Here is a 24,679-nt window from a genome sequence, read left to right as displayed (position 1 = left end):
AGACTTCATTCGCCATGTTTCCAAGAGACAACTTCCTTCCCGTCATTTTTTGTGTGCGTGGGTATTTTAAACCTACATTACAACACCCATGTACGTCATCATAATTTTCTAGCTCCAGTTTCCCGGTATGGTTAACGCCGATGTGCCAAACAGTCCATTTTCTCTCCATTCAGAATCAAACAGCTAATTTCTTCCCCCACTCCACTTCTTTATGACCGTGCTTTGAACTCGCTGTTCCAGCTGTTGGAGGGAGATGGGTGTGTCAAGAAGACACGAGTCTATTTATATAATTGTCACGTGGCTGACCACGTGGACACACGTCGCCTAGCAACATCTCCGACCAATAGGAACGCACAACGTGGAAGGCGCGGTGCAGTCTGCTAGCAACGAAGAGAGCGTTCATTTCCGCACGCGCTCGTCGTCGTAGCGTATCTCGCTTCTTGGAAGTGTCACACAGAAAACTGGCGCCGTCATTACCTAACATGGAGCTTCAGCAGCCATTCCATAAGAGCTTCAGCGTAAAGCGAACCTTCAAAAACAACAAGACATACGGTAAGTGCGTTATTTATTGTACATTAGTCGTTTCTGGACGGATTTGAACATAGGCGTGTGTACTGGTTTTAAATTTACAGACATGTGATCCTGCTTTCATACACAATCATTTCTAAAATTTCATGTTTGCATACGGTCATTGGTGTGCGTGCTAGTACGCACGTCTGCCGAAGATAACTGGAAGTAGGCCAAGGGCACTCCCTTTTACCGGCGACCTTACTGTAGGCACGTGGCTAGGGGCGGCAAATTTGTTCTGTATGCTTTAGATTTAGAATGCATTTGCTTAATTTGTCGCTGTTTATTCTTTGACAACCTCCCCAGTGTGGCCTTTACACGCAAGAAACGCCTGTCTCACTCACAACCCTTCTCTCTCTCTCTCTCTCTCTCTCTCTCTCTCTGCGAAATCGTTGCTGATAATTCTGAAGAGGAGCGGATTTGTACATTTTCATGGGACGTTCGGGGACTTGGCCTGTGATACAAGCATTCTATCACAAATAATAATACCGAGATTGCTAGCTGCAGTCGGAATGCGGCCAGTATTCGGGAGATAGTGGGTTCGAACCTCACTGTCGGCAGCCCCGAAGATAGATTTCCATTTTCGTACCGTGATTAAGGTCACGGCCGCTTTCTTCCCATCCCATCGTCGCGATACGATTTATGTGTGACGGGCAACGTAAAGCAACTGGTAAAAAAGAAAAAAATCATAACCCCTGTATTGTTTGACTGCCAGTTTAAGATGGAAACTTAAATGACTGGTGAGCTTAAGATACCAGCTTCTTAATACCCTGGTTTTTGTACGGTACTTTAAAATAATTTGTTACTTGTACGGTATAACATATGGTGTGGTTATTTCATATACGTGTGTGTGTGTGTGTGTGTGTGTGTGAGTGAGAGAGAGAGAGAGAGAGAGAGAGAGAGAGAGAGAGAGATGAGGAGGGGTTTGTTAAAGTTCGGACACAGAAATGTTAAATGCACCATTGGCTGTAGAAATTGAACATCGGCTCAATTCTTTGCGGCGAAATAGACCGGGAGACTCCTATCTTAACAGGACTCCATGTCATAATTTGGCAGTTCTAAATCCTGAGAATGTTATTTTAAACTTCTAGAGGAGACCTAAGGAACCCCGTTTCAGAGCAGAAGATTAAAACTGACTACTACAACCATGAATTGCATCACACACTTGTCTGTTATGCTATAGTTATATTTTCAATAAAAACACTTGGTATAGGGATGCCGTATGCCCTCTTTTTAACGGCACGGAAAGCGTCCAGCTGGATTTTCGAATTACTTGACGAATGTCCTAGTTTGGGGGGGGGGGGGGTGTTAAAAATTATTTAAACTTCACGCGGTTACAAACTTCACCCCCACAGTGTCTGTTTGCTTCCGTTTCCTTTCTAGCTCAGGTTGTTTAGAAGCTGTGTCTGTACATAAATTATGTATAAATTGAGTTTTGAAAGTTTTATTAAGTATTGTGTCGTAAATATCAATTATTATTTTATATTCCAAGTTATAATGCAAACACGGAGCGAATATTTTCATTGCTTAATTCCCAGTGGGCCAAGGATAGAAATAGCTTCTTAATTGAGTGTGAAAGTTGTATTTGTAGTGTATTGGCAGTATGACTTGAAACATGTCAGTTGCATCCAGTTTCACCACTATTTGGTGGAGAACAAAATAGTTCAGGAAAGTACGAATGGCAGAGGGAAAAAAAACACATTAATGACAAAGGTGATAGGACATTGGTCTGTGATGAAAGCGAAGCCGATAAAAGTGATTAAGGTGCAGCGATTCCATTAGTAGACTGTCCTCTTTTTTCCTCACCAAGTTGGTGGTACTCTTCGTAGGCGATAAGGCATATTTAACTTGGTAACTTATTATCGCTCGAGCATGTTTTATTTCAATTCCAACTTTGGATTTTTAACGTACGAAGACAAAATTCCAATTGCAAATCCTAATGTGAAATAGGAAACATTTTTTTAACGTCCCAACCCTAATGTGTTAAATGAGATTAGCTCCGTAAACGAAATTATTCATCCCTCCAAAACTGTTTGATGTACAAAGTTGAAATTTTACGAGAAGGGTGTTCTTTTATGTCCTAGGTGTAAAATATCGTATACGGTACTTCAAAACATTTCTTGTCTAAGGGGTTTAGATGGTTGACCCTCTAAAGCACAATATCCATTCTTCCGAAAACCTTTCAGGCACTAACTTATTTTTTTAATGAAAGTTGGTCTTCTATATTCTAGATAGTAATAAATATTTAAAACATTCATCCCTTAAAAAGTATTCATTCCTCCATTACTGTTCGACGTAAAAAATCAACTGTTGACTGCGTGAATGATCTCAGACTAAATCAAATAGACTAAATTCATAAAATTACTGTACCTATTCGGCTGAAGTTTGTATAATATTTTTAGGTTTCGTATCGTGTTATGTTCTATTCCATACGTTCTGGTAGCACATTTTGAAATCTGATGGAGAATCCTTACTGACAATGACATTGTATTATTAAAACTCCTCAAGACAAGACGCTCCTTTTCTTCAACCATACAATAGCGGCGATTAGCACACCCCCCCCCCCCGGGTCACTTTTTGGAGAACATATTAAATTTTTATTCGCATTTTTCCCTGCTGAAACTAGAAATTATAGGAATTATTTAAAAAAATTGTACAAGCCCTGTTGTCTTATCAGCAAATTATTTCCTTTATTTTGTTGAATTACAGTATTAACAAACTTATTAGTGGAAATACGCACAAAATGTCGTTCGTTCCGGCTAACCAATTTGTATCGTATCACAGCAAGTAGTGGAGACTGCACGTACTATGAGGAAGGGTAGCATGGGTGTATACATGTATACTTTTTATTACTTTTTTTTGCCAAGGTCATGGACACAGGTATGATTCACCCGCTTGCCGCGCGCATTCGTCAGTTTGGTAGTGATGGGGGGAATGGACTCGCAAATAATCGAGTCGGGGACGATAAAACTCGGACTCGAGGCCGAGGACGCTGGCAGCGGTAGTGATGGGGACGGAGCGGAGCAGTTGTGACGTCATCACCCGGTAGTATTACCAAATACAGTAGACACAATAAACGACACTTCCGGATTTCGCCTTGCTAAAATGGGAGACCACTGCCTGCTCGATCTGCATCCGATGGCTGCTTAAACTGCCTGCTCATTCCATACTCAAACGTGTAACACGCCTTACCAACAATCTGCCGCTAGATGGCAGCACCAAACGTACCCATTTACCGCGTGAATACAACGAGATAAGCATACCAGCAAAATTTAAAATCTGAAAGTAAGAGAAATATTAAAGAATTTTACGTATAAAGTGGTGCTCTAGAGAGTTACAGCTTCAGCACTTTTCGAGAAAGAGGTTTCGACAAACAAGAAAACCTGGAAACTTTGTCTGTATGGTACTTCCCTACATTACTAAGTAGAGGTTTCACGACTTTGGCCACCACAGTTTCTGACACAAGTTCCTGGTGCTTATTGTTACTAAAACACTTTGAAAACTTACATTGGCACAAAGAAGGTAGAACATAGTTTTTTATAGTCTGGAGCAGACTTGCAGATTTCTTGCAGTACGGTAGAGCCACCTCAACAAATTTCTGAAGCCTCATAATTAGGCCAATAAATCGTTGCTAGGGCTAGCGCAGCTATCAATGGGGATGAATTAAATGAGGTAGAAACGTTATTCAAGCACGTGCTGCATTCTGTTTTTTCTTCGATTACACGCACTAAATAACCACACACTAATCCCTGGTAAGCAGTTTCCGAAGTGACACACACTGACTCAGGGGGCTCACGAAAATCTTCCAGTAAATCAAGTACATACTCAGGGAATAATAATAATAATAGACGGCGACTTGCATATCTTGAAGATGAATGCCCTACCTAGGATGATTTCTAATGATGAAGATGCCACACACACCCCAGCCCCCGAGTCACTGGAATTAACCAATAAACTAAATAGGACCTACTTGCGTAAATAATAATAGTAATAAAAAGAGCATTATATTGACACGATTTTATACTGCTAGCAAAAGACTCCTAATGGAATCTTAATCTGCTTACCATCCAGGGTTGGCTTTTCCCTGGGACTCAGCGAAGGATCCCACCTCTACCGCCTCAAGGGCAGTGTCCTGGAGCTTCAGACTCTGGGTCGGGGGGATGAAACTGGAGAGGATGAGCAGTACCTCGCCCAGGCGGCCTCAACTCCTATGCTGAACAGGGGCCTTGGAATGGATAGACAAGGAAGGGTGAAGGAAGCTCCCGGCATTTGCCTGGAGGAGAAGCGAGAAACCACGTAAAACCACTTCCAGGATGGCTGAGGTGGGAAACGAACTCACCTCTACTCAGTTGACCTCCCGAGGCTGAGTGAACCCCGTTCCAGCCCTCGTAACACTTTTCAAATTTCGTAGCAGAGTCGGGAATCGAACCCGGGCCTCCGGCGTTAGCAGCTAATCACACTAACCACTACACCACAGAGGCGGACAATGGAATCTATGACAGCATATTATTCCGTTTTGTACCTTCACATTAACAGTTTAGTGCCCCCAAATATTATATTACTTAGTATGTAATACTTCAAACCTTACGCTTACCATTTTCTGCAATGGTGTTTGAAGAGCTCTTGTTAGACGTCTCTGTGCTTGAATCCCTTCTCTTAATCATCGCTGAAATTAACGGTTGTTTATAAGCTGGATAATCAGGGAAAGGGCTGGGTACAGATCCTGTTTTTAATTTTCGCGTTTTGCTGGTCACTTTGAAATCGTCATTTACGAAATGTAGACTGCAAACCACGGAATAATCAGAAGGAATCCATTTACTTCCCTTGCTGTTTCCTTCCCTGGATATAATACTTAACCACTTTCGACGCAATTGTGTACTTGAAGGTATATCATGGAATGAAATATCACGGCATTCTGGTTTCCCTTTCTTTGATTTGCAGAAAGGCACGCAGCAGTACACCATTTTCACTGAAAACAAGTACAGTCTGTCCTATTTCCCCCTATTTCATTCCGACAGGTCTGGAGCCGGTTGGTGCTGCCACCTGCTGTGGGTCTTTGTAAACGGAGTGTTTCATTTAGTGCCATGTTAAAATGTTGTAATGAGCAGGCAGTATAAGCAGCCATCGGATGCAGATCGAGCAGGCAGTGTGGGAGATAATTCGACGGTGGCGCTCCTGGTGACTTGACCTGAACAAATCGCGCTAAATTCAAATATCCATGGAAATGTATATACGGAAATGGATAAATAAATTACGTCTAGAAAGACAGTGGTATTGAGATATTAACTTCGAAGTTGCTAAAGCAATTCTGGATAAAAGAATGAAGAATTATTTAAAAGGTTATTATTCAAAGACTGAAATTAGACATATAAACAAGGTGTGAAATGGACTGCTGTGAAATGGCTTGATCTTTCATTTATGCATTACTTTTTTAGCTTTAGCATACCTGCCTGAAATCTTACGGTTGGATTTGTCTTTTTTCCTCATTTAAAAACAATGTATCATCACATTAAGACATTTGTCAATAAAAATATCGGCACATTCCTTACACATATGATGCAATGAATTAACATTCAATAGCTGGACAATTTTCCTCTTAACATGAAGCCTACTAACAGAAAGAAAATCTATAAAATCCCGGCTTTAATCTGAGAAGAGGGATAAAAGAAAGAAAAGTTTGAAAATGTTGTCGATAGTGATGCTTTGAGGAATATTTACGTACAATTAGAGTAAAAATGTAACATACCCTTGGCTGTATAGTCGAGGATTTTTAAAGTCGCTAGCCTGGAAATGATCTGAACAGATCTTATAATTCTTATACAAGCGTAACGTCCCTTCTTTCTTGTACACTTTATCCAAATCGCTTCTGTGACATTTCAAAACCCACAGATCACACCTACAACACACATCGGTATTGAAGGTTAACTGCTGCACTATACAATAAAATATGCGTATTATATTTTAAGCCAGTTAAAACATGGGTCGAGCAGGTCAGAAGATTATGAAGTACTATAAAAATCTGTCACTGGAAGAATATATATGCAAACACAATATTACTTTCATGTTCTTGTCACGAGGGAACCTGAAGAACGAGCGCGCATTTTTCTCTACTTCGTAATTACTGCAGCCAAACACAGCACATACCTTTCCCTTCATGTTGAGAGGAGATATCAAGGAATGACACATGCTACTATTTAATTATGTCAACTCACTGAAAACGCATAAATAACACCAAAAACTTCTCAAAAAATACACGTGCTCTTATGACAGAATCAGTACCGTTCAGATCTATCCGCTAGAGTGAGCTCCAATAGCTGTCCCTCAATATCTCGCTCAGTGTCGTGTATTGTCTCTACTGTATTTGGTATTACCGAGTGAATATCATGTGGCGGCACGTTTAAATACGTTATTGGTATGGCAACGCAAATTCAATGCCCTTTTCTCAGAGCATAACTGTTTTGCTGAATACAACGTTGTTTTCTGCTGGAGAAGCCGACCTGTTTATTTCATCCTTGTGATGCTTCTTCATATGATTCCACAAATTTGATACGCCACCACCCGTAGCGTAAATGCTGCCGCAAAATTTGCATTTTGCTCATCTTTCTTTCTTAATCTGTTTACCCTCCAGGGTTAGCTTTTCCCTCGGACTCAGCGAAAGATCCCACCTCTACCGCCTCAAGGGGGTGTCCTGGAGCGCGAGAGTTTGGGTCGGGGATACAACTGGGAAGGATGACCAGTACCTCACCCAGGCGGCCTCACCTACTATGTTGAAGAGGGGCCTTGTAGAGGGATGGGAAGATTGGAAGGGATAGGCAAGGAAACGGCCGTGGCCTTACATTAGGTAGGGGCCTACATCCCGGCATTTGCCCGGCAGATAAATGGGAAACCACGGATAACCTCTTCGAGGATGGCTGAGGAGGGAATCGAATCCCCCTCTACTCAGTTGACCTCCCGAGGCTGTACCACTTTCCAAATTTCGTGGCAGAGCCGGGAATGGAACCCGGGCCTCCGCGGATGGCAGCTAATCACACTAACCACTCTACCATAGAGGCAGACTACAATAATATATATATATCTGATGGAGCTTGAACGCTAATCACTGGACTGTCGCCATCTCGTGCTCGTGACCGCAACGCACCGGTATATATTTGATGCGAAAATTCTCTTGCGATTTTCTCGAAAACGCCTTAGTAGTACACCTTAATATTTGCACATTATCTTGTCCTAATGGACTACTAAAAGTGTATAGCTGAGACGGGCTACGCTTACCCAGCGGCATTCAAAGAGTTCGGCAAACGTTTGATCACCCTGGCCACTCACTTGCCTAGTAGGGGGTGATTTATGACGGAAGTGGGCTTTAAAACGGAAGTTCACATTCCCCTTCAGAAATCCTCACAGCTCTATTGCCAATGCACCTCTTGTTAAATAGACGTCAGTCTCTCTTTTCAGCTCAGACAGTTCACACTTGCTTTGTTCACTGTTTGAATGTTTTGGATTATTTCCTTGCTTCGTTAATTAATATTTGTGAAGTGTGTTGTTTTTCACTTCGCTTCACGCAGTAATGTGGAGGCTGTGGGAATCACACCTGGAAATTATCGCATCAGAAAATCCTGAATTAAATCTGCCAGTGCAGGCAAATGATCCTCAACCGAGCACTGGTAACAGTGATATTTGACCGAGTAGTACCGGTTCCATGTTCCCGGGTGATCCTCAGCCGAGCAGCAGTGGTTCCGTGCCCACGATTGATATTCAGCCGAGCAGCAGTGGTTCCGCACCCGCGAGTGATACTCAGCTGGGTAATAGTCGTTCCGCGGAGAAAAGAAAGGCGACTAAAACTTTAAGTAAGCAAAGTCAACGGCTGGTATGTAACGCATACGAATACGCTATGAAGAACAACATTCGCAAGGGTTATATTTCTGAGACAGCTAAAATGTTGAAACTTAAACAGGAAAACTGTAAGTAAAATAGTAAAGAGGGGACCTCCAACTCCAAATAAGTGTGGTAATAATAGGGTTATCTTTAATAAAACTGATGATTTTTGCTGTGACTTGGTGAGACGCAAGGTATATGCATTCTTTACTAAAGGTAAGTCTCCAAATGTACAGGAACTGTTAAAACATTTGAAAAATGTGTGTGGCTTTCCTTATGAAAAAACTACTCTACGACAGCTGTTGAACAAACTTGGGTTTTGTTTCCATATTCTGAAGAAGAAACAGATTGTAATGGAATCTGCTAGAATAGTAGCTTGGCGATATAAATTCATAGACCGTCTCCGGAAGTTGCGTTCCGAGGGATGCAGAGTTGTCTATGTAGAAGAAACTTGGTGCGATATTCATGACATTGTGAAGAAAGGGTGGGAGGATGGAACTTGTAATTGCATACTGAAAGAACCAACATCGCGAGGCAAGCGTATTATGGTATTGCATGCTGGAGGCAATGAGGGCTGGGTTGAGAATTGCTTTTATGTATCGCTTAAAAACATTGGAGACTGCAAAGCTGATAGCCCTGACGAAATGACAGGTCAAGTTTTCGAAAACTGGTTTAGGTCTCATCTTCTAAAGAACCTACCACGTGACCGAAAATGTGTAATCGTGATGGACAACGCAAGCTATCATTCGCGGCAGCTGATTAGGTTTCTTTCCATGGACACTAATATTAAGGACATTATTAAGTTTATGGAGTACAATAACATTCCCGTGCCAAAACCTGTACCCATCAAGGCAGTTATGTTGCAGGAAATCAAATCAGCCAATATCAGTAAAAGGTACGCTGTAGAGGAGATCGCAGCCTCACGTGGACACGAAGTTTTGCGACTCCCTCCATACCACTGTATTTTAAACCCCATAGAAATGGCCTGGTTTCAGCTGAAGATGTATGTTAGGAAAATGTTACGCCAACTTTGAGTGCTAGTGTGTGTCAATTTCTTCGTGAAGGAGCTGGAATGATCGGTCCTGAGAGGTGGTCTGCTTGTGTTCGAAGCACCATTAAGACAGAAGAGAAGTGCATGAAACACGACACGGATAGCAGCCAAGATAGATTTGTAATTCACCTAGCAGACAATGACGACGAATAGAGTTAAGGTAAATACTGCATTTGTTTTAAAAGTAGCTAAGTTTGCTGGCTATTTTCTGTCTGAACTACATACTTCGATATTTGTGATTATTATTAATCTGCTTACCCTCCAGGGTTGGTTTTTCCCTCTGACTCAGAGGGATCCTACCTCTACCGCCTCAAGGGCAGTGTCCTGGTCGGGGGATAGTACCGTGGAGAATGACCAGTACCTCGCCCAGGCAGTCTCGCCTGCTGTGCTGGACAGGGGCCTTGGTGGGGGATGGGAGGATTGGAAAGGATAGGCAAGGAAGAGGGAAGGAAGTGGCCGTGGTCTTAAGTTAGGTATCATCCCGGCATTTGCCTGGAGAAGAGAGAAAACACGGAAAACCACTTCCAGGATGGCTGAAAGTGGGAATCGAACCCACCTCTACTCAGTTGACCTCCCGAGGCTGAGTGGACCCCGTTTCAGCCCACGTACCACTTTTCAAATTTCATGGCAGAGCCGCGAATCGAACATGGGCCTCCGGGGGTGGCAGCTAATCACACTAACCACTACACCACAGAGGTGGACAATTATTATTATTATTATTATTATTATTATTATTATTATTATCATCCCAGTCCCTGGTTCATGATTTTACTTTTCCTTTGCCAGGCGAGTTGGCTATGCGGTTAGGGGCGCGTAGCTGTGAGCTTGCATCGGGGAGATAATGGGTTCAAGCCCCACTGTCGGCAGCTCTGAAGATGGTTCTGCGTGGTTTCCCATTTTCACACCAGGCAAATTCTGGGGAAGTACCTTAAGGCCACGGGCACTTCCTTCCCACTCCTAGACCTTTCCTAGCCCATAGTCGCCATAACACCTATCTGTGTCGGTGTGACATAAAACAAATTGTAAAAAATTGTTGCACTTTTCATTTCTTTACTGAAAGTGAGACACTGATATTAGCAGCATAAATTTAATATTTTAATGGGCCTACTTTGGTATAAATTTAAGTTTAGTCTTTGCAGAGTTTATTTGCCAATGCCTTCTTCCTGTTCTTTCTTTCTTTCTTTCTTTCTTCCTGTTCTTTCTTTCTTTCTTTCAACATCTGCGACCACCGCACGGGTTAAGCATGAAACAAATTATTCTGCGATATTGGTTTGTGCTGTGATTCATTATCAAGTTTTTATATTTATATTTTGACTTTAGAATAAAATGTTAACGTGTTTAAATAATCGATGCAAAATATGACAGCCTTGCTTTTGACAGATATCACTTGCCTTTTAAACGACATGCGCCTCTTGTGTCCAGAGGAAAGGAGCCGACTGTCAACCCTCATTATCTCTAGGGCGGGCAGACTGACAACCCTCATTATTACCAGGGTGGGCCAAGTTTTGAGATCAGAAGATACCGCTTGGGTATGCGTTGAGCGTCAGGACTATACAAAGTTTGAAGATAATCCTTGATCCGAAAGTTGTGATCTCCCCTTGTTAAACATGTGTCGTATGCTATACAGTGCTCTGGTCCTCCGCGAATACTTGCAGTTGTAAGCGGAGGGGATGGGAGGTGCGCTCTACCGCTACAACCGCATTACTCATCGGTATTACTCGCTCCACTCCCAGCTGTAGGCAGTGGTGTATGGAAACAACACGATGCATAATATTGTAGGTAGGCCAAGGACAAGTATTGGTTCCGTTTCCCAATAATACACAGTGATATGAAATGTACAAACTAATGTTACGATGCAGTAATGAACATCACTTTAAAAAAGTGTGTACACAGTCACCCTTTGAAAGAATGTAATAGACAAGAAAAATGTTCCACCGATCAATACATTTATTGTATTGATGATGGCCAAGATAGGCCGAAACCGGTACTAGTGCAATAATTAATTCACAATAAATGTATTGATCGGTGGAACATTTTTGTCTATTACATTGAATCCAATCAATACGGAATATGAAACTTATAAATAATAAAACCCTTTGAAACAGTCGTTAATCCCGAAGCATACGTACAGTACCTTACCGAAAAAATAAGTACGATATTATACGGCAAGATAAAATACCGGAGGGGGAAACAATATAATTGTTATTCTTGTATACCTCACCAAATGCCCAAAGCATTCCTTCAACCAATTGAACGTTGTGGACGTTGAACTAGGGCATGCGTTGTTCTATTGCACAACAAGATATACAGCCGAACATGTACATTATGCCATATTCATATGAATGGATAGGCCTACACAACAAAACCATATAACAGAAACTAAGGAACGTGTAGACACAGTGCTTATGTACCTTACCACAATATCACCGGCACACAGTCCGGCTACATGGTCACAGGGGTCCCGGGTTCGATACACGGCAGGGTTGCGAATTTTAACCATCATTCGTTAATTTTGCTGGCACGGGGGCTGGGTGTGTGTGTTTTTTGTCTTCATCATTTCATCCTCATTACGACACGCAAGTCACCTACGGGTGTCAAACCAATTCTGCAGCAGAACTAGTAACCTTGCAAGTGTGGTATTTGAAACTTAATTTACTGGCACTTAGAAATTCGTGTGTCACGGTAGTTCGACATTTGGTTCGCAGGGCTGTTACCAGATGTACAGCACGTAGACAGCGTTAAATTCCGTTATAATTGTTCCGAATATGCATATTTTCATAGTCACGCTTCATAATCGCGTAATCCCATAATCTTGTTTTAATGTTCATATCATAATTGCAGTCCGGTCGTTTTACAGATACAAAGCTGGTCTGAACCATTGATGCATCCCCACAGCAAGGTCGTGTTTCTCTCGCGGCGCCGGAGTTCAGTATTCGGTCGCAGGTGCAATAACGTGTTGTCTCTGTGGTCTTTTTGACCGTCACAGACCATGCAACTAAATTTGTCCGTACCTATCAGCTTGTATGCGGGATTCGAACCCCAATGTTCGCAGCCCAGAAGATGGTTGTCCGTTTCATTTCACGCCAGGCAAATGCAGAGGTTGTACCTTAATTAAAGCCATGGTTTTTATTGTATTTTTTATTTATTGGTTATAGAATGTCCCAGTGAGCTAGTGGCTCAGGGAGGGACTGCCCTTTGCACTCCTAGCCCATGGTTGCTGTGTCCGAGCAGTGTGAAGAAAATTGTAAAGAAAAAAGATTAGTCTGATGCGACAAAAACTCAGTTAGCCTATTGGAAAACTGTCCCCATTTTGAAGAAACACATTGAAAGAAGGCAAATAAGACAATAGGTAAAATATAGATTTAAAAATTCAAAATTCTGCCAGTGCAAATACAGTAGTTCTGAGTGATGCTTGTCACAGACTGTAGTTTGTGAAACAGTAGCCATGTGTGATACAGAAAAAAAGCTTCCACAGGTTACCACCGCCTTCTTCTATGGCAGAAAACGTTTACCGAGCGATTTGGTCTCGGAAAGCCAGTGTCCTAACTGTCTGAAAATTCTAGAAATGGTAGCCACATGATGAAAGTAGCCTAGTTCATAGAATTAGTATTTTTCTATCATATTTTAAAAATGCATTTCTTGAAATATTAGTGGGATTCAGTGGTAAGGAGACACTTGCTGGTGGTAAAACTTCAAGGTCGTGAAATCTGTTTTTTGAAGAATTCAAAATTTATACGTAATGAATCATCATTTTGTGACAAAGAGAATGAAACTCAATTTGTTGCATAGTAACCAGTTTGTTGTAGTCATCATCTGATAATTTTTATGCAGTCTGTTTTGAGACGTCCGAAAATAAGGAAGTGTAGGTCTGAAACATGTCCACATCAAAGAAGTTGCTTTGAATTTAGTTTTCCAGTTTTTTGCACCTACCCTGGTTTCTGAAGGTAAAATTGCTTTCGTTTTTTGTTTGGTAGGATGATCGATAACTTGCCCTGCACGATCACTCCCACCTAGTGGTATCTGAAGCATAAATGGTAGTTACCTGGTGCCTAATTATTATTATTATTATTATTATTATTATTATTATTATTATTATTATTATTATTATTATTGCAAATCATAAGCAAACACCAGTGACTTTATGTTTTTAAATTTTTTTTAAACAGTGTTATTTACAGGATATTGTTTTACCTGAAGATCGTGGCAGAAACTGCTATGTTAGGGATTTTTAAACCCAACCTTTCAATCCCCAGTAACAAAATACGTCCTAAAGTAATATGTTAGTTCTATGTAAATGCGTGGCAAATCAAGTATTGAACAGGTAGAAACTGTTCTCTTAATTTAATTCGGAGGTCAATATGGATTCAACTATGAAGTTTATAAATCCTTCATTCTTATATTCTTTAAGTCTGATCGTGGCAAAAACTGCTATGTTAGGGATTTTAAACCCCAACTTTTCAATCCCCAGTAACAAACATTGTTGATTGTCACATGCCAGTATAAAGTTGTAACCACACGCAATATTTATTTCTGAATTTTTTTTCATAATATTTCAATTACATCTTTGCTTACTGCTAAGTTCGGAACATGTGGTCGCCAACTGATTCACGCAAATAAGACACTTGCTTCGATTATAACACACATGTTATTAAATTATATAGACATCTCCACTAGACTCGCTACCGATGTAACACGAGGCAAACTTGCAAGTTACTTTCATTGCCTCAAACTTCTGATTCCTCATCGCAAGGTACTCAATTACAAATAAAAGGTATATCTAAGAAAATAAACTGAAAACATTTCAGAATAACAAAATAAACACAATATCAGAAATATGCACCTTCACAATTGTTTACTGGCTGATACGGATAGGAGAATATCTTACGTCTGTCAGGTTTTAATATAGGAAGTAGTTAGTCGCACTTTGGTTGCTGGCCGGGCTGAGTGGCTCAGATGGTTGAGGCGCTGGCCTTCCGACCTCAACATGGCAGGCTCAATTCTGGCTCAGTCCTGTGGTATTTGAAGGTGCTCGGATACGTGAGCCTCGTGTTGGTAGATTTACTGGCACGTAAAGGAATTCCAGCACATCAGCGTCTTCGAAAACCGCAAAAGTAGTTAGTGGGACATAAAGCCAATAACATTATTTGGTTGTTGTATGAGGCACTTCCAGCTTTTAGCTCTTTCTTGGCTGTAAATAATTCTTCTTCTTTCTGAATAGGCCTGCTAAGAACCACGTGCAAATTTCAGTTCAGTTCTTCATACTTTGTTGTTTTCTCTTCTGCTCCTTCCAATATTCTTTCATCCTTTCACTGTGCTGTTTCTTTCTGTCCTCAAAACCACTTCGCACCAGGTTTCTTGTTCAGTCTTTCTTGGAATCCTTCCATACTTACTACCTGCTTTCTAAAAATTTCTCTGTCCATAGTTTCTTTCTGAATCTTTCTTTACTTCTTGAATCCAGCTAGTAGTTGCCTTTTTGTCCCAAAGGTACTTGAAAATCCTTTTTGTTAATCTGGAATCATCCATTCTGTAAATATGTCCGAAAAATTGCAATCTCCTTTTTCTTATGGTTTCTGTTGTTTTCTATGTTCCTGTATATTTCATCATTAGATCTTAATTTCCATACTTCTGTTTTCACAGGGCCTAAGATTCTCTCATTCTCCTTTCTGGTACCTCAAGTTTATCTAATCTATAGGCTCAGTGCTTATAGCACTGTGCTGCTGCGGGTGGATACTACGAGAACTACTCAGAGGCATCTTCATCAACGTGACGTTTACATTCATTTGTTCAATTATTTTACAGTGCTGTCTTCAGATGATTATTTTTCAATGTCACAACGTTCTGACAGAATGATGTGCTTGTTCTTGGCTGCATTAATATATACTGTAATACAGAGCTTTCATTCACAACCTCACGAGATGGAGTAAATCGCAGGAAGTGATTCCAGATTTGTACATTTACAGTATTTAATACACAACTCTTCACACAAAGTAAAGGTTAACAATTTACAAACAAATTATTATAGCAACGTTAAATTTCAAAGTAAGCTACAATAGGCCATCTTTTTTTAAAGCACACACATCACAGATACACTGTATTCTATTAACATTGTCATAATAATAATAATAATAATAATAATAATAATAATAATAATAATACTGAAGAAGTTGGATGTCAACACCAATATCTACAAGACCATGCAGAAGACAGTGGTCATTGCCACGACTTAAATTGTACGGAAATGTATGGGTTCAAATTCTACGTAAAACTGTAGTGTAAATTAAGGTTTATTCTGCTTTGATTTCCTAAAATCTGTACAATTGCTTGAATATCATTACCACGAAAGTGTGCAAAATAAATAAATAATAATAATAATATAGCGTACTGTACTACAGACCACAATGTGAATTTTATAGTGTTCGGTCACAACCTCACAAAGATTTTAAAAGGCAGTGGACAAATATACTGTAATTATAGAAATTGGCCTCCATTACACAATATCAATGGCTCACAGAAATACTGTATTTTACATACGCAAAGTTCTGTTTTCGCCCCGAGGTGGTGCAACTCTTTTCAAGCAACCTTTAATGAACATAAGCTGCACGTACCCTCATGTCAATCTTAAATATCTGTCTGTATCGGGAATCAAGCCCGGGCCCCCGACAAAGTAAACTAGTAGCGTTAACCGTTATATTACAGAGGTGGTCGCGATCATATTATAAATACAGACACAATTTATTGGCAGCGTTAAGATATTCTGTCTCGATAGCTGCAGTCGCTTAAGTGCGGCCAGTATCCAGTATTCGGGAGATAGTAGGTTCGAACCCCACTGTCGGCAGCCCTGAAAATGGTTTTCTGTGGTTTCCCATTTTCACACCAGGCAAATGCTGGGGCTGTACCTTAATTAAGGCCACGGCCGCTTCCTTCCCACTCCTAGCCCTTTCCTGTCCCATCGTCGCCACAAGACCTATCTGTGTCGGTGCGACGTAAAGCAAGTAGCAAAAAAAAAAGATATTCTGATATTTTCAATTGGTCCAACATCAAACCTGTTCCTTTTTATCAGAAAAAGTTCCTCTAAGCTCTTGTTGTATTTCTCTTTCCCCGCTTTTTAGATGCGCGGTCCAGACAATTCACAGGGTTGATCAGTGCACGAGGTGACATGTTCTGAGTAAACTGTTTAAATAATAATGCAGAAATATGCTTACATTTTATGGAAATATTTTTATTCTTTTACCAAGGCCTCTGTCGCAAAACTAACCTACGCTAACATGATATTGTATTAGAGATAGGCCAAATATACTTTTCTGAAGACAGCATTGTTGAATGTGTACATGAAAATTAATCTATCACCACAAATAATACATAAATTACTATGTTGCCTCTATCATGAAATGGTAGTCTCTGGTGAACCAACGTTCTTCTCTTATCATATTTGCAGTTATTCGGTCTATTACTATTTCCTGCGAACATTTTTTCTTGTAAATTTAATACATGACCATTTTCTTGAGGTTTGGAATAATATGACGGATTGTTGTTGCATTAAACTCTGAAATCCCACTTTTATTATTTAGTCGGCGTGGCAACACACTGTGAAATGACAGAGATATGTACGCGGTGATCGCATTAACTTAGTGTTCGCCACTTGCAGCGCAGCGGTGCTTTTTTCCCAGCAGCGCACGGAGCCTGTAGTTCAGTACCAGGCATTCACTTGCATATAATCATTCCAGTTTCACCACTGTAGTGTAGCGCCTTATTTCAAGATTTTTAGATACACTTTTTGTTGTAAAAATTCTTTGTGATACCATATGCTCTTTCCATCTTGTGCACCCTTTCTTCTACTGCAGATTTGTCTAAACCATTTTCTTGAATTATTTCTCCCAGATATTTGAATTTTGTTACTCTTTGCACTGTTGCAAAAATTTTGGAACATTCTTGATGTTTGTAATAAAGTTTTGTTTTTTCTACGGAGTTCTCAAACTTGTCTTGTTGGCTATTTCTTCCAAGAGATTGATTTGTGTTGTTGCACTTAGAAAAATTGTCTGCAAATGCTAGGCAATTTATTTCAATGCCTTTTTTTCTCCCCAAAGGTACTGGCAAAATGTTATGTTCGTTAAGCTTTGCACTGCAAAATTCTTACATTTTTTTTTGAAAAAAATTGAATAGCAGGGGTGACAAACCATCACCTTGCCGTACCCCTGTATTTATCTTAATAGGTTTTGATATCTCGCCCATAAATTTCACCTTTAAAATTGTCAGTAAGTGTTTCATGTATTAGGTTAAACAATTTAGTTTTCACTCCAAATTCACGGATTGTTTTTGTGGATCACAGACAGGTGAAAGAAGGTGCAGGCTTGAATGGGTCTATCTACGATATCACAATTCATATAAACTTTAAAATAAAGGTTATATTTCTTTTCAAATCACGAACTTAACAAACTTTTCACTTAGTGAAATAACAAGGTTACACGTACAAATTACAAGTGCTGAGCTTCCAGCTCCAAATTTACAAGTTTACCACATTGCAAATGTTGTGTTTAGTTGGACGAGGAGAAAAATCTCCCAATTCAAGAGCACTTTGCTCCAGAGGTTACAAATACGGCCTTCCAAAGGCCCCACTCAATATTACAGTAAAATTATCAATCTCGGAAAAGAGCTTACATGCTCTCCAACTTAACCAAGGAAACTGCGCTCCCAATTTCTTAGAGCCCGCTCAAGGCTATATTACACCAAAAAAAATCTTACAAATTTCCGGCCACTCTAGGCCCAACCTATAATTTACAATTTTTGCACAGGGGTATCTGTTACCCAAACTACTGGGCCTTCGTGGAAAGAAGAACAGGTTAAATTACTGGCCCCAACACAAAATGTATGAGGCGTACACTTGCGCTCCTAGAAAATTAAGTATAAACCCTAATTGGGCTCGCGGTCCAATGATGCAGAAGCTACTCTTAAGTTACTGAGGTGACTAGAATGAAGGTTAATTTAATACTTTACAGAAAAGAGAAACAGTTACAATATCATAGTCACCTCAAGGTAAATTGAAGGGGAACTCGAAAGGGTAACGCACTTTCTATCCCCGATTTACAATTTAAGTCGTTATGAAATTTTACATTAGCCGAAAGAAGATTTACATTTTAGAAAAACAGGCGGTTACATAGTTAGAAATTAGAACCTTCCCCTCTTGTAAGTGTGCGGAGGTATCTGGTGGCCATTACCTGTGCTCTTGAACTGCCTGGCGAAGAATGTCTTAACGCAGACACTCAGTGAGACGACGATCAGCCACAGTTTATATACGGTACCCGAGGGGACGGTTCGAGAAGGTTCTCGACTTAATCCGGACACACCCTCTCGTTTTTATTGTCGAATTCAAAAGGTACAAGAAGCCTGTTATTGGCTGAAAAATAATTACAGAAAATTCCTGATTGGCCAGATTCAAAAGCTGGCGGAGTGAGAAAGGAGTGTTGCAAACCTTGAAATAACAAAATAAATGAAAGTTAATTTAGTTGAGAAAACATAACACAAAACTTCTTTAAATCACTAGTTCTTCCACTGTGCACCAGAGTGCATGACCAAAGTTTTTGTAAGGACATCTATGGAGAAAAGTTCAAACTTCTTGAAGTAAACAAGCAACTTCAAAATAACACATTACTCAATGATGACATCTTCTGGTCAATGTCCCAACTTCATTCATTAGTTGTAGGAGAGATAGCGTTCCATATGGTGCTTATTTTAAATGAGCGGAGTGAGGTGTACCTCCCGGTACAGTTTTATCTATGGTTTCTCTATCAACCCAAGTCACAGGCCTTTTTAAAATCTACAAAAGTCACAATGTCTTTTGATTTCAATATCCTATGGCAAATTATGGATTTTAAGTTAAATATTTGTTCTGAACAAGATCTACATTGCAAGTCCTTATTCTCAACTTTGTTCCATATTGAAAACAACTTTAACACTAAGTTTATACAAGGAGTATTTTATTATACCAGCTAGGCTATTCAATACAGTCCAGTGTTGCGTGGTTAAATGAGCCAAATTATAAGGTACATGTTTTGTTACTGGGCATCATCAGCCTTATTCAGCCCTAAACAAACATTGGTCTGAGCTCTTATATCAACTATGCTTAATAATACTGACACTGTGGATCCATATATTTATGGTAAAAGGATATCTAAAACACATTAAAATCCATTTTAAAAATATTGAAATGGTCGTCTGAAAGAATTTTGTATCACATTCTCTAATGTTGGACAGACTGCACAAAGTTTCTATACAAGGTACATGGAGCATTTAATGGTGAAAAACATAATTATTCTGCAATGAGCCTGCATATAAAGGAAGCTGGACACTGTTTTACTTCTATAGAAAAGGATCTCGTAATAATCAGGAATACAGGCGAAGGCAAACTTTTAAATGAATTAGAGAGCAGTCATCTTTTTGGAGAAAACATATAATAAAGAAATCAACGACAAGCTGGGTCAATGAAGTAAGAAAGGATTTAGAAAAAACCAATATAACAGAAGAAATAAATAATAGAGAAGGCTTTCGGGAAAAAGTATTGAAAATAGGATTCCAAGGTAGGAAAGTAAAAAAGACTGGTTCAAAGTGGTCTGAAGACAGAAAGAAGAAACATAGTGAACAGATGAAAGCGTACTGGAAGAAAAGGAAAGAACAAAGGAGGAGGAATTGAAATTGGCACGTGGTCCTCTGGTGGCCCATTCGAAAGAAGAAGAAGAAGAAAGATCGGAATCTCAATGATGACACTGAAATCGGAAGTCCACTACACTATTTAATGCCTATGTTATTAACACATTGGAAACCATGTCTTAAGGTGGCATGTGGGCAGGCAGAGACTGCTATACTTTGAAGGTTTAAAAAAAAAAAGTCATCAAAAATTTAAGTGTCTATTCTAGAGATTAAAAAGTTGCATTAAGATTTATTGAAAACTTTTGCAACAAAAAAAAAAAGTCTGACAACAAAGCCTTACAAATAATGAGCTTGAGTGCGGAATAGTTCCAAGCATTCAGGGACACAAAAGTGCTACAGAACACATTGGATACTACCAGCATATGTCTCTTTCCTTGTTACTTTTCCATTTTCCGCTTTTCCTTTATCTGCAGGGGCATTGCAAGTGCATCCAAATCACCAAATGTACCCAGCGAATGTGAATCAGTCCCTGCCTTTGAATTATCATCGCTTGCATCACTTCGTTCTAAATATATCTCCAGTCATATGAAGATCATGAAACATTAGCTAAATAAACTACAAAGTGCTAAATCACACCTGGGTGGAATATGATAGAATCACTAACATGAAGTTCTAAATCAAGGTCTAAATCTGAATCATCTACCTCTTCTTCTGAACCACTGTCATCAAAAATCTGTTCTAAAATCTCTACAATTCCACCTTTATTCAATGATCCAATCATTATAGCAGAAAAAAATCAGTCTAAACACTCCGTGCGATGTAAACAAAACTCTGAAAGTGCGCGCCTTGAGCAGCTGGAAGCAAGGAGTGCAGAAGCGAACTCAAGCAAAAATAAGCTGCTATAAGTTCGAGAAAACTACAGAGGACACGAACGCACGGTATAGCTGTTATAAAAGTTCTTTAGAGTGGTATGTATACTTTCCGAGCGATTCTCATCCTGGCTGTGTTGACAATATAACAAATACATGGGCCCGAGTTAGCCTCAGTCTGAGCTGTTACCCCACCACGATACTCGGTCTCCGATGTTTTAAGTGCTGTTAATCCAAACCATAATAGGATCCCTAGAATTAAAAGCTCCTCTCATCTCTCCAAACAACCCCCTTCTATGTCAGCATCGCCTCTACCGCATCGATACAATACTAGGAGTAGGAAGACCAGACAGGCTAGCGCTGCTGAAACAGTAGGACGTACATAACATCTGTTGAATGAGTAAGTAACCATTTTACAGTAAGTATAAAAAAATTTCCAGTGAAATTCCACGTTCCATCACACGCCATCATCATTCCATGTCCGGTCAGCATTTCCAAAATGTAGCTGCTCCGATGGCCTTGTTGTTCACCTCGATCCGGTCCTGTGTAGTGCAGGGTTGTTCTAGTAGAGGACAGATGAGCAGGTAATTCGGATCTTGTGTTACACCACACTCATAGGATGCGTCTCCATCAGCTGGAAGTATGCCCCATTTTTGCATGTTGGTCTTGCAAAGAGGGACGCTCACATTAAGACAATTAAGTGATCTCCAAATAGGGCAGGTCATTTCCTGGAGCTAGCTCTTCCTTTGCAGGGGTATCAGACAGCTCTTCCACCTGGTGATGTGGTTAGACTCTGATATTCCTACCCGTGGTTGAGTCCTGGTGATGAAGCTCTTTCTCGACTTCAGTCGACAGACTACAGCCTGGTGATGATGCAGTGGATGGCGAGAATCATTAGTCTGCTTCGTCCTGTCTGCATCAGCAGCAACAGCCATTCTGATAGTGGGGGGAGCTATTCCAACAATCGGGTAGAGTTTGTCAACTGGAGATGGCTTTAGACATCCCGACAAGATTCGTACAGTCTCGTTGATTGCAATGTCAACCTGCTTGGTGTGAGTGGATTCACTCCACACAGGTGAAGCGTACTCTGCAGCAGACACACACAAAGCAAGAGCAGAGGTTCTCAGGACGCGAGGGCTTGCTCCCCAGGTGGTGGCTGTGAGCTTTCTCAAAATATTATTCTGTGAACTGACTTTCAGCCTGGTGTGGCAATGTTTCTTGAAGGACAGTGTTTGGTCAAGAGTAACACCTAGATACATTACACAGGTGTTGGACAATGTTAAAGTCGTTTGCCTTGCCATGTAATGTCCAGTTCCTGCCGAGCTCTATTCTTTAAGTGAAATGCGCACACCTGAGTCTTATTGGGATTCGGCTTTAGATGATTGCCTTCATAGTAAGAGTCAAGAGTATCTAGTGCAGAAGTCAACTTTCCCTCCACCTCTTCAAATGTCTTTACTTGGGCAGCCACTGCAGTATCGTCGGCATAGAAGAAAACCCTGGTATGTTCCGTTATGGGCTGATAATTAGTGTAGATATTACAGAGCACGGGGGCTAGCATACTGCATTGAGGTAAACCGTTCTTTTGTACGCGCCATCTGCTCTTCTTACCATGGAGAGAGACTTGGAATCTTCTATTCTGTAGGAGAATGCTAATAAGAGATGTTAGTTGATAATCATTAGTGAGCTCTCTGGCTCCATGGCCAAATGGTTAGGGGTCCTGGGTTCGATTCCCGGCAGTGTCGGGAATTTTAACCTTAATTGGTTAATTTCGCTGGCACAGGGGCTGGCCATATGTGCCGTCTTAGCCATAATTTCATCCTCATCACGACGCGCAGGTCGCCTACGAGAGTCAAATCTAAAGACCTGCATCTGGCAAGCCGAACTTGTCCTCGGACACTTCCGGAACTAAAAGCCATACGCCATTAATGCCATACGATAAATACATTTTGTCCGACTCGTTGGCTGAATGGTCAGCGTACTGACCTTTGGCCTCTCTTCCACCGACCACTATTAATAATAATGTTATTTGCTTTATGTCCCACTAACTACTCTTTTTCGGTTTTCGGAGATGCCGAGGTGCCTGAATTTAGTCCCTCAGGAGTTTCTTTTACATGCCAGTAAATATACAGACACGAGGGTGACATATTTGAGCACCTTCAAATACCACCGGACTGAGCCAGGATCGAACCTGCCAAGTTGGGGTCAGAAAGCCAGCGCCTTAACCGTCTGAGCCACTCAGCCCTTATATACGGTAATGCATAAATCCGACCACTATTGACTGATGCTGGTAGCTTTGGATCATGATTCTCTGCCCAGGTTTCAAGTTTATCTCTATTGATATCTGAATCTGGGTATCCCCAAGATGTGCTTCGGCAGTTGTAATCACCATGGATGAAATTTACGCCCTGGTACTTAAAGTTAGTAGGTTCTTCAAACGTGAAGCCAACATTAGGAGGCTTGTATATAGAAGTAACGCTAAAGTGTGGCGTACATACAGAAAGAATCTCGTCATCCCTTTGTCAGCGAGGTTAATGTGATATTTAGGTATGGTGTAGTGAAAATGGCACTACCGTATTTATTATGGGGCCTTTCCAGAACAAGCTCCATGCCTGCAATTCTGGGTCGATAGCTGTTCTAGCCCCAGTAAGTCTCTTGCACTAGAAGGATGTCACATTTACATTCCTTACACAAATCAGCCAATAAGGTCCCTTTGACACACGAAAAACACTCAATATTTATCAAGACTATAACAAGTGGTCTTAAAAAAGACCCTTTAGGAGGATTACTACTTCTGTGTTGACCGGTAGTGGAAGAATCTGCCGCTGCTAATTTGCAATGTTGCCCAGGGTGCGCCCGATTGTACCGATTTTTCATAGCGTAATTTATACAATCTTCGGGGAGGCTTCTTCCTTGCACCCCATCACACGCCATCAAATCCTTGTGTTTCGTTACAGAACATCCAAGTTTCTTTCTATGGTCGTCTACATCTGCAAGGGGCATTATGTTTCCGTGAAATTGTCATTTGGGCCTATAGTTCACTCTTTTGAAAAGTTTAGCAGCGATTCTGACCAACACCCCAATGTTTACTAGTACTCGTTATCAACGAAGAATTCTACACAACACATATTATAACTTAGTCATATCGTCTTCAATTTGACTATGGATCTTAAACTCTCATGTTTAAAAAACCCAGATCTCGCACCCATTACACACGTTGTGTTACACCAATCCTTTCTATTGATAACCTTGGGTTCAGCACACTAGTCCCTAAGCGTTCAAGCAATTATGGAGAAGATCCACTTCAGATTCAGACATGAATATTTTTAAGAAATAATGTGATACAAAACTTTTAGATGAACATTTCAGTATTTTTAACATTGATTTTAATGTGTTTTACATATCCTTTTACCATAAATATAAGTATTAAGCGTTTAACAGCATAGTTGATATAAGAGCTCATACCAATGTTTTAGGGCTGTACCTTATGATTTAACCACGCAACACTGGATTGTATTGAATAGGTGGTATAATAAAATACTCCTTGTATAAACTTAGCGTTTAAGATCTACCTTTTACCGGGCGAGTTGGCCGTGCGTGTAGAGGCGCGTGGCTGTGAGCTTGCATCCGGGAGATAGTAGGTTCGAATCCCACTATCGGCAGCCCTGAAAATGGTTTTGCGTGG

General features: G+C 40.5%; 1 protein-coding gene across 1 annotated transcript in view; it reads left to right on the top strand.

Annotated features, from left to right (window-relative positions):
- Positions 1-387: 387 nt before the first annotated feature.
- Positions 388-24,679, top strand: part of LOC136866585 (microtubule-associated proteins 1A/1B light chain 3C) — a 55,261-nt gene continuing 30,969 nt past the window's right edge. Inside the window, exon 1 of the mRNA XM_067143684.2 lies at positions 388-552. Within this exon, the coding sequence (XP_066999785.1) occupies positions 483-552 (70 nt within the window). The 5' untranslated portion in view covers positions 388-482. The remainder of the gene's footprint in view (positions 553-24,679) is intronic.

Source organism: Anabrus simplex, chromosome 3 (assembly GCF_040414725.1).
Source record: "Anabrus simplex isolate iqAnaSimp1 chromosome 3, ASM4041472v1, whole genome shotgun sequence".
Lineage (NCBI taxonomy): Eukaryota > Metazoa > Arthropoda > Insecta > Orthoptera > Tettigoniidae > Anabrus > Anabrus simplex.
Note: the sequence above shows the minus strand (reverse complement) of the source record. Positions and strands in the feature narration are given on the sequence as shown.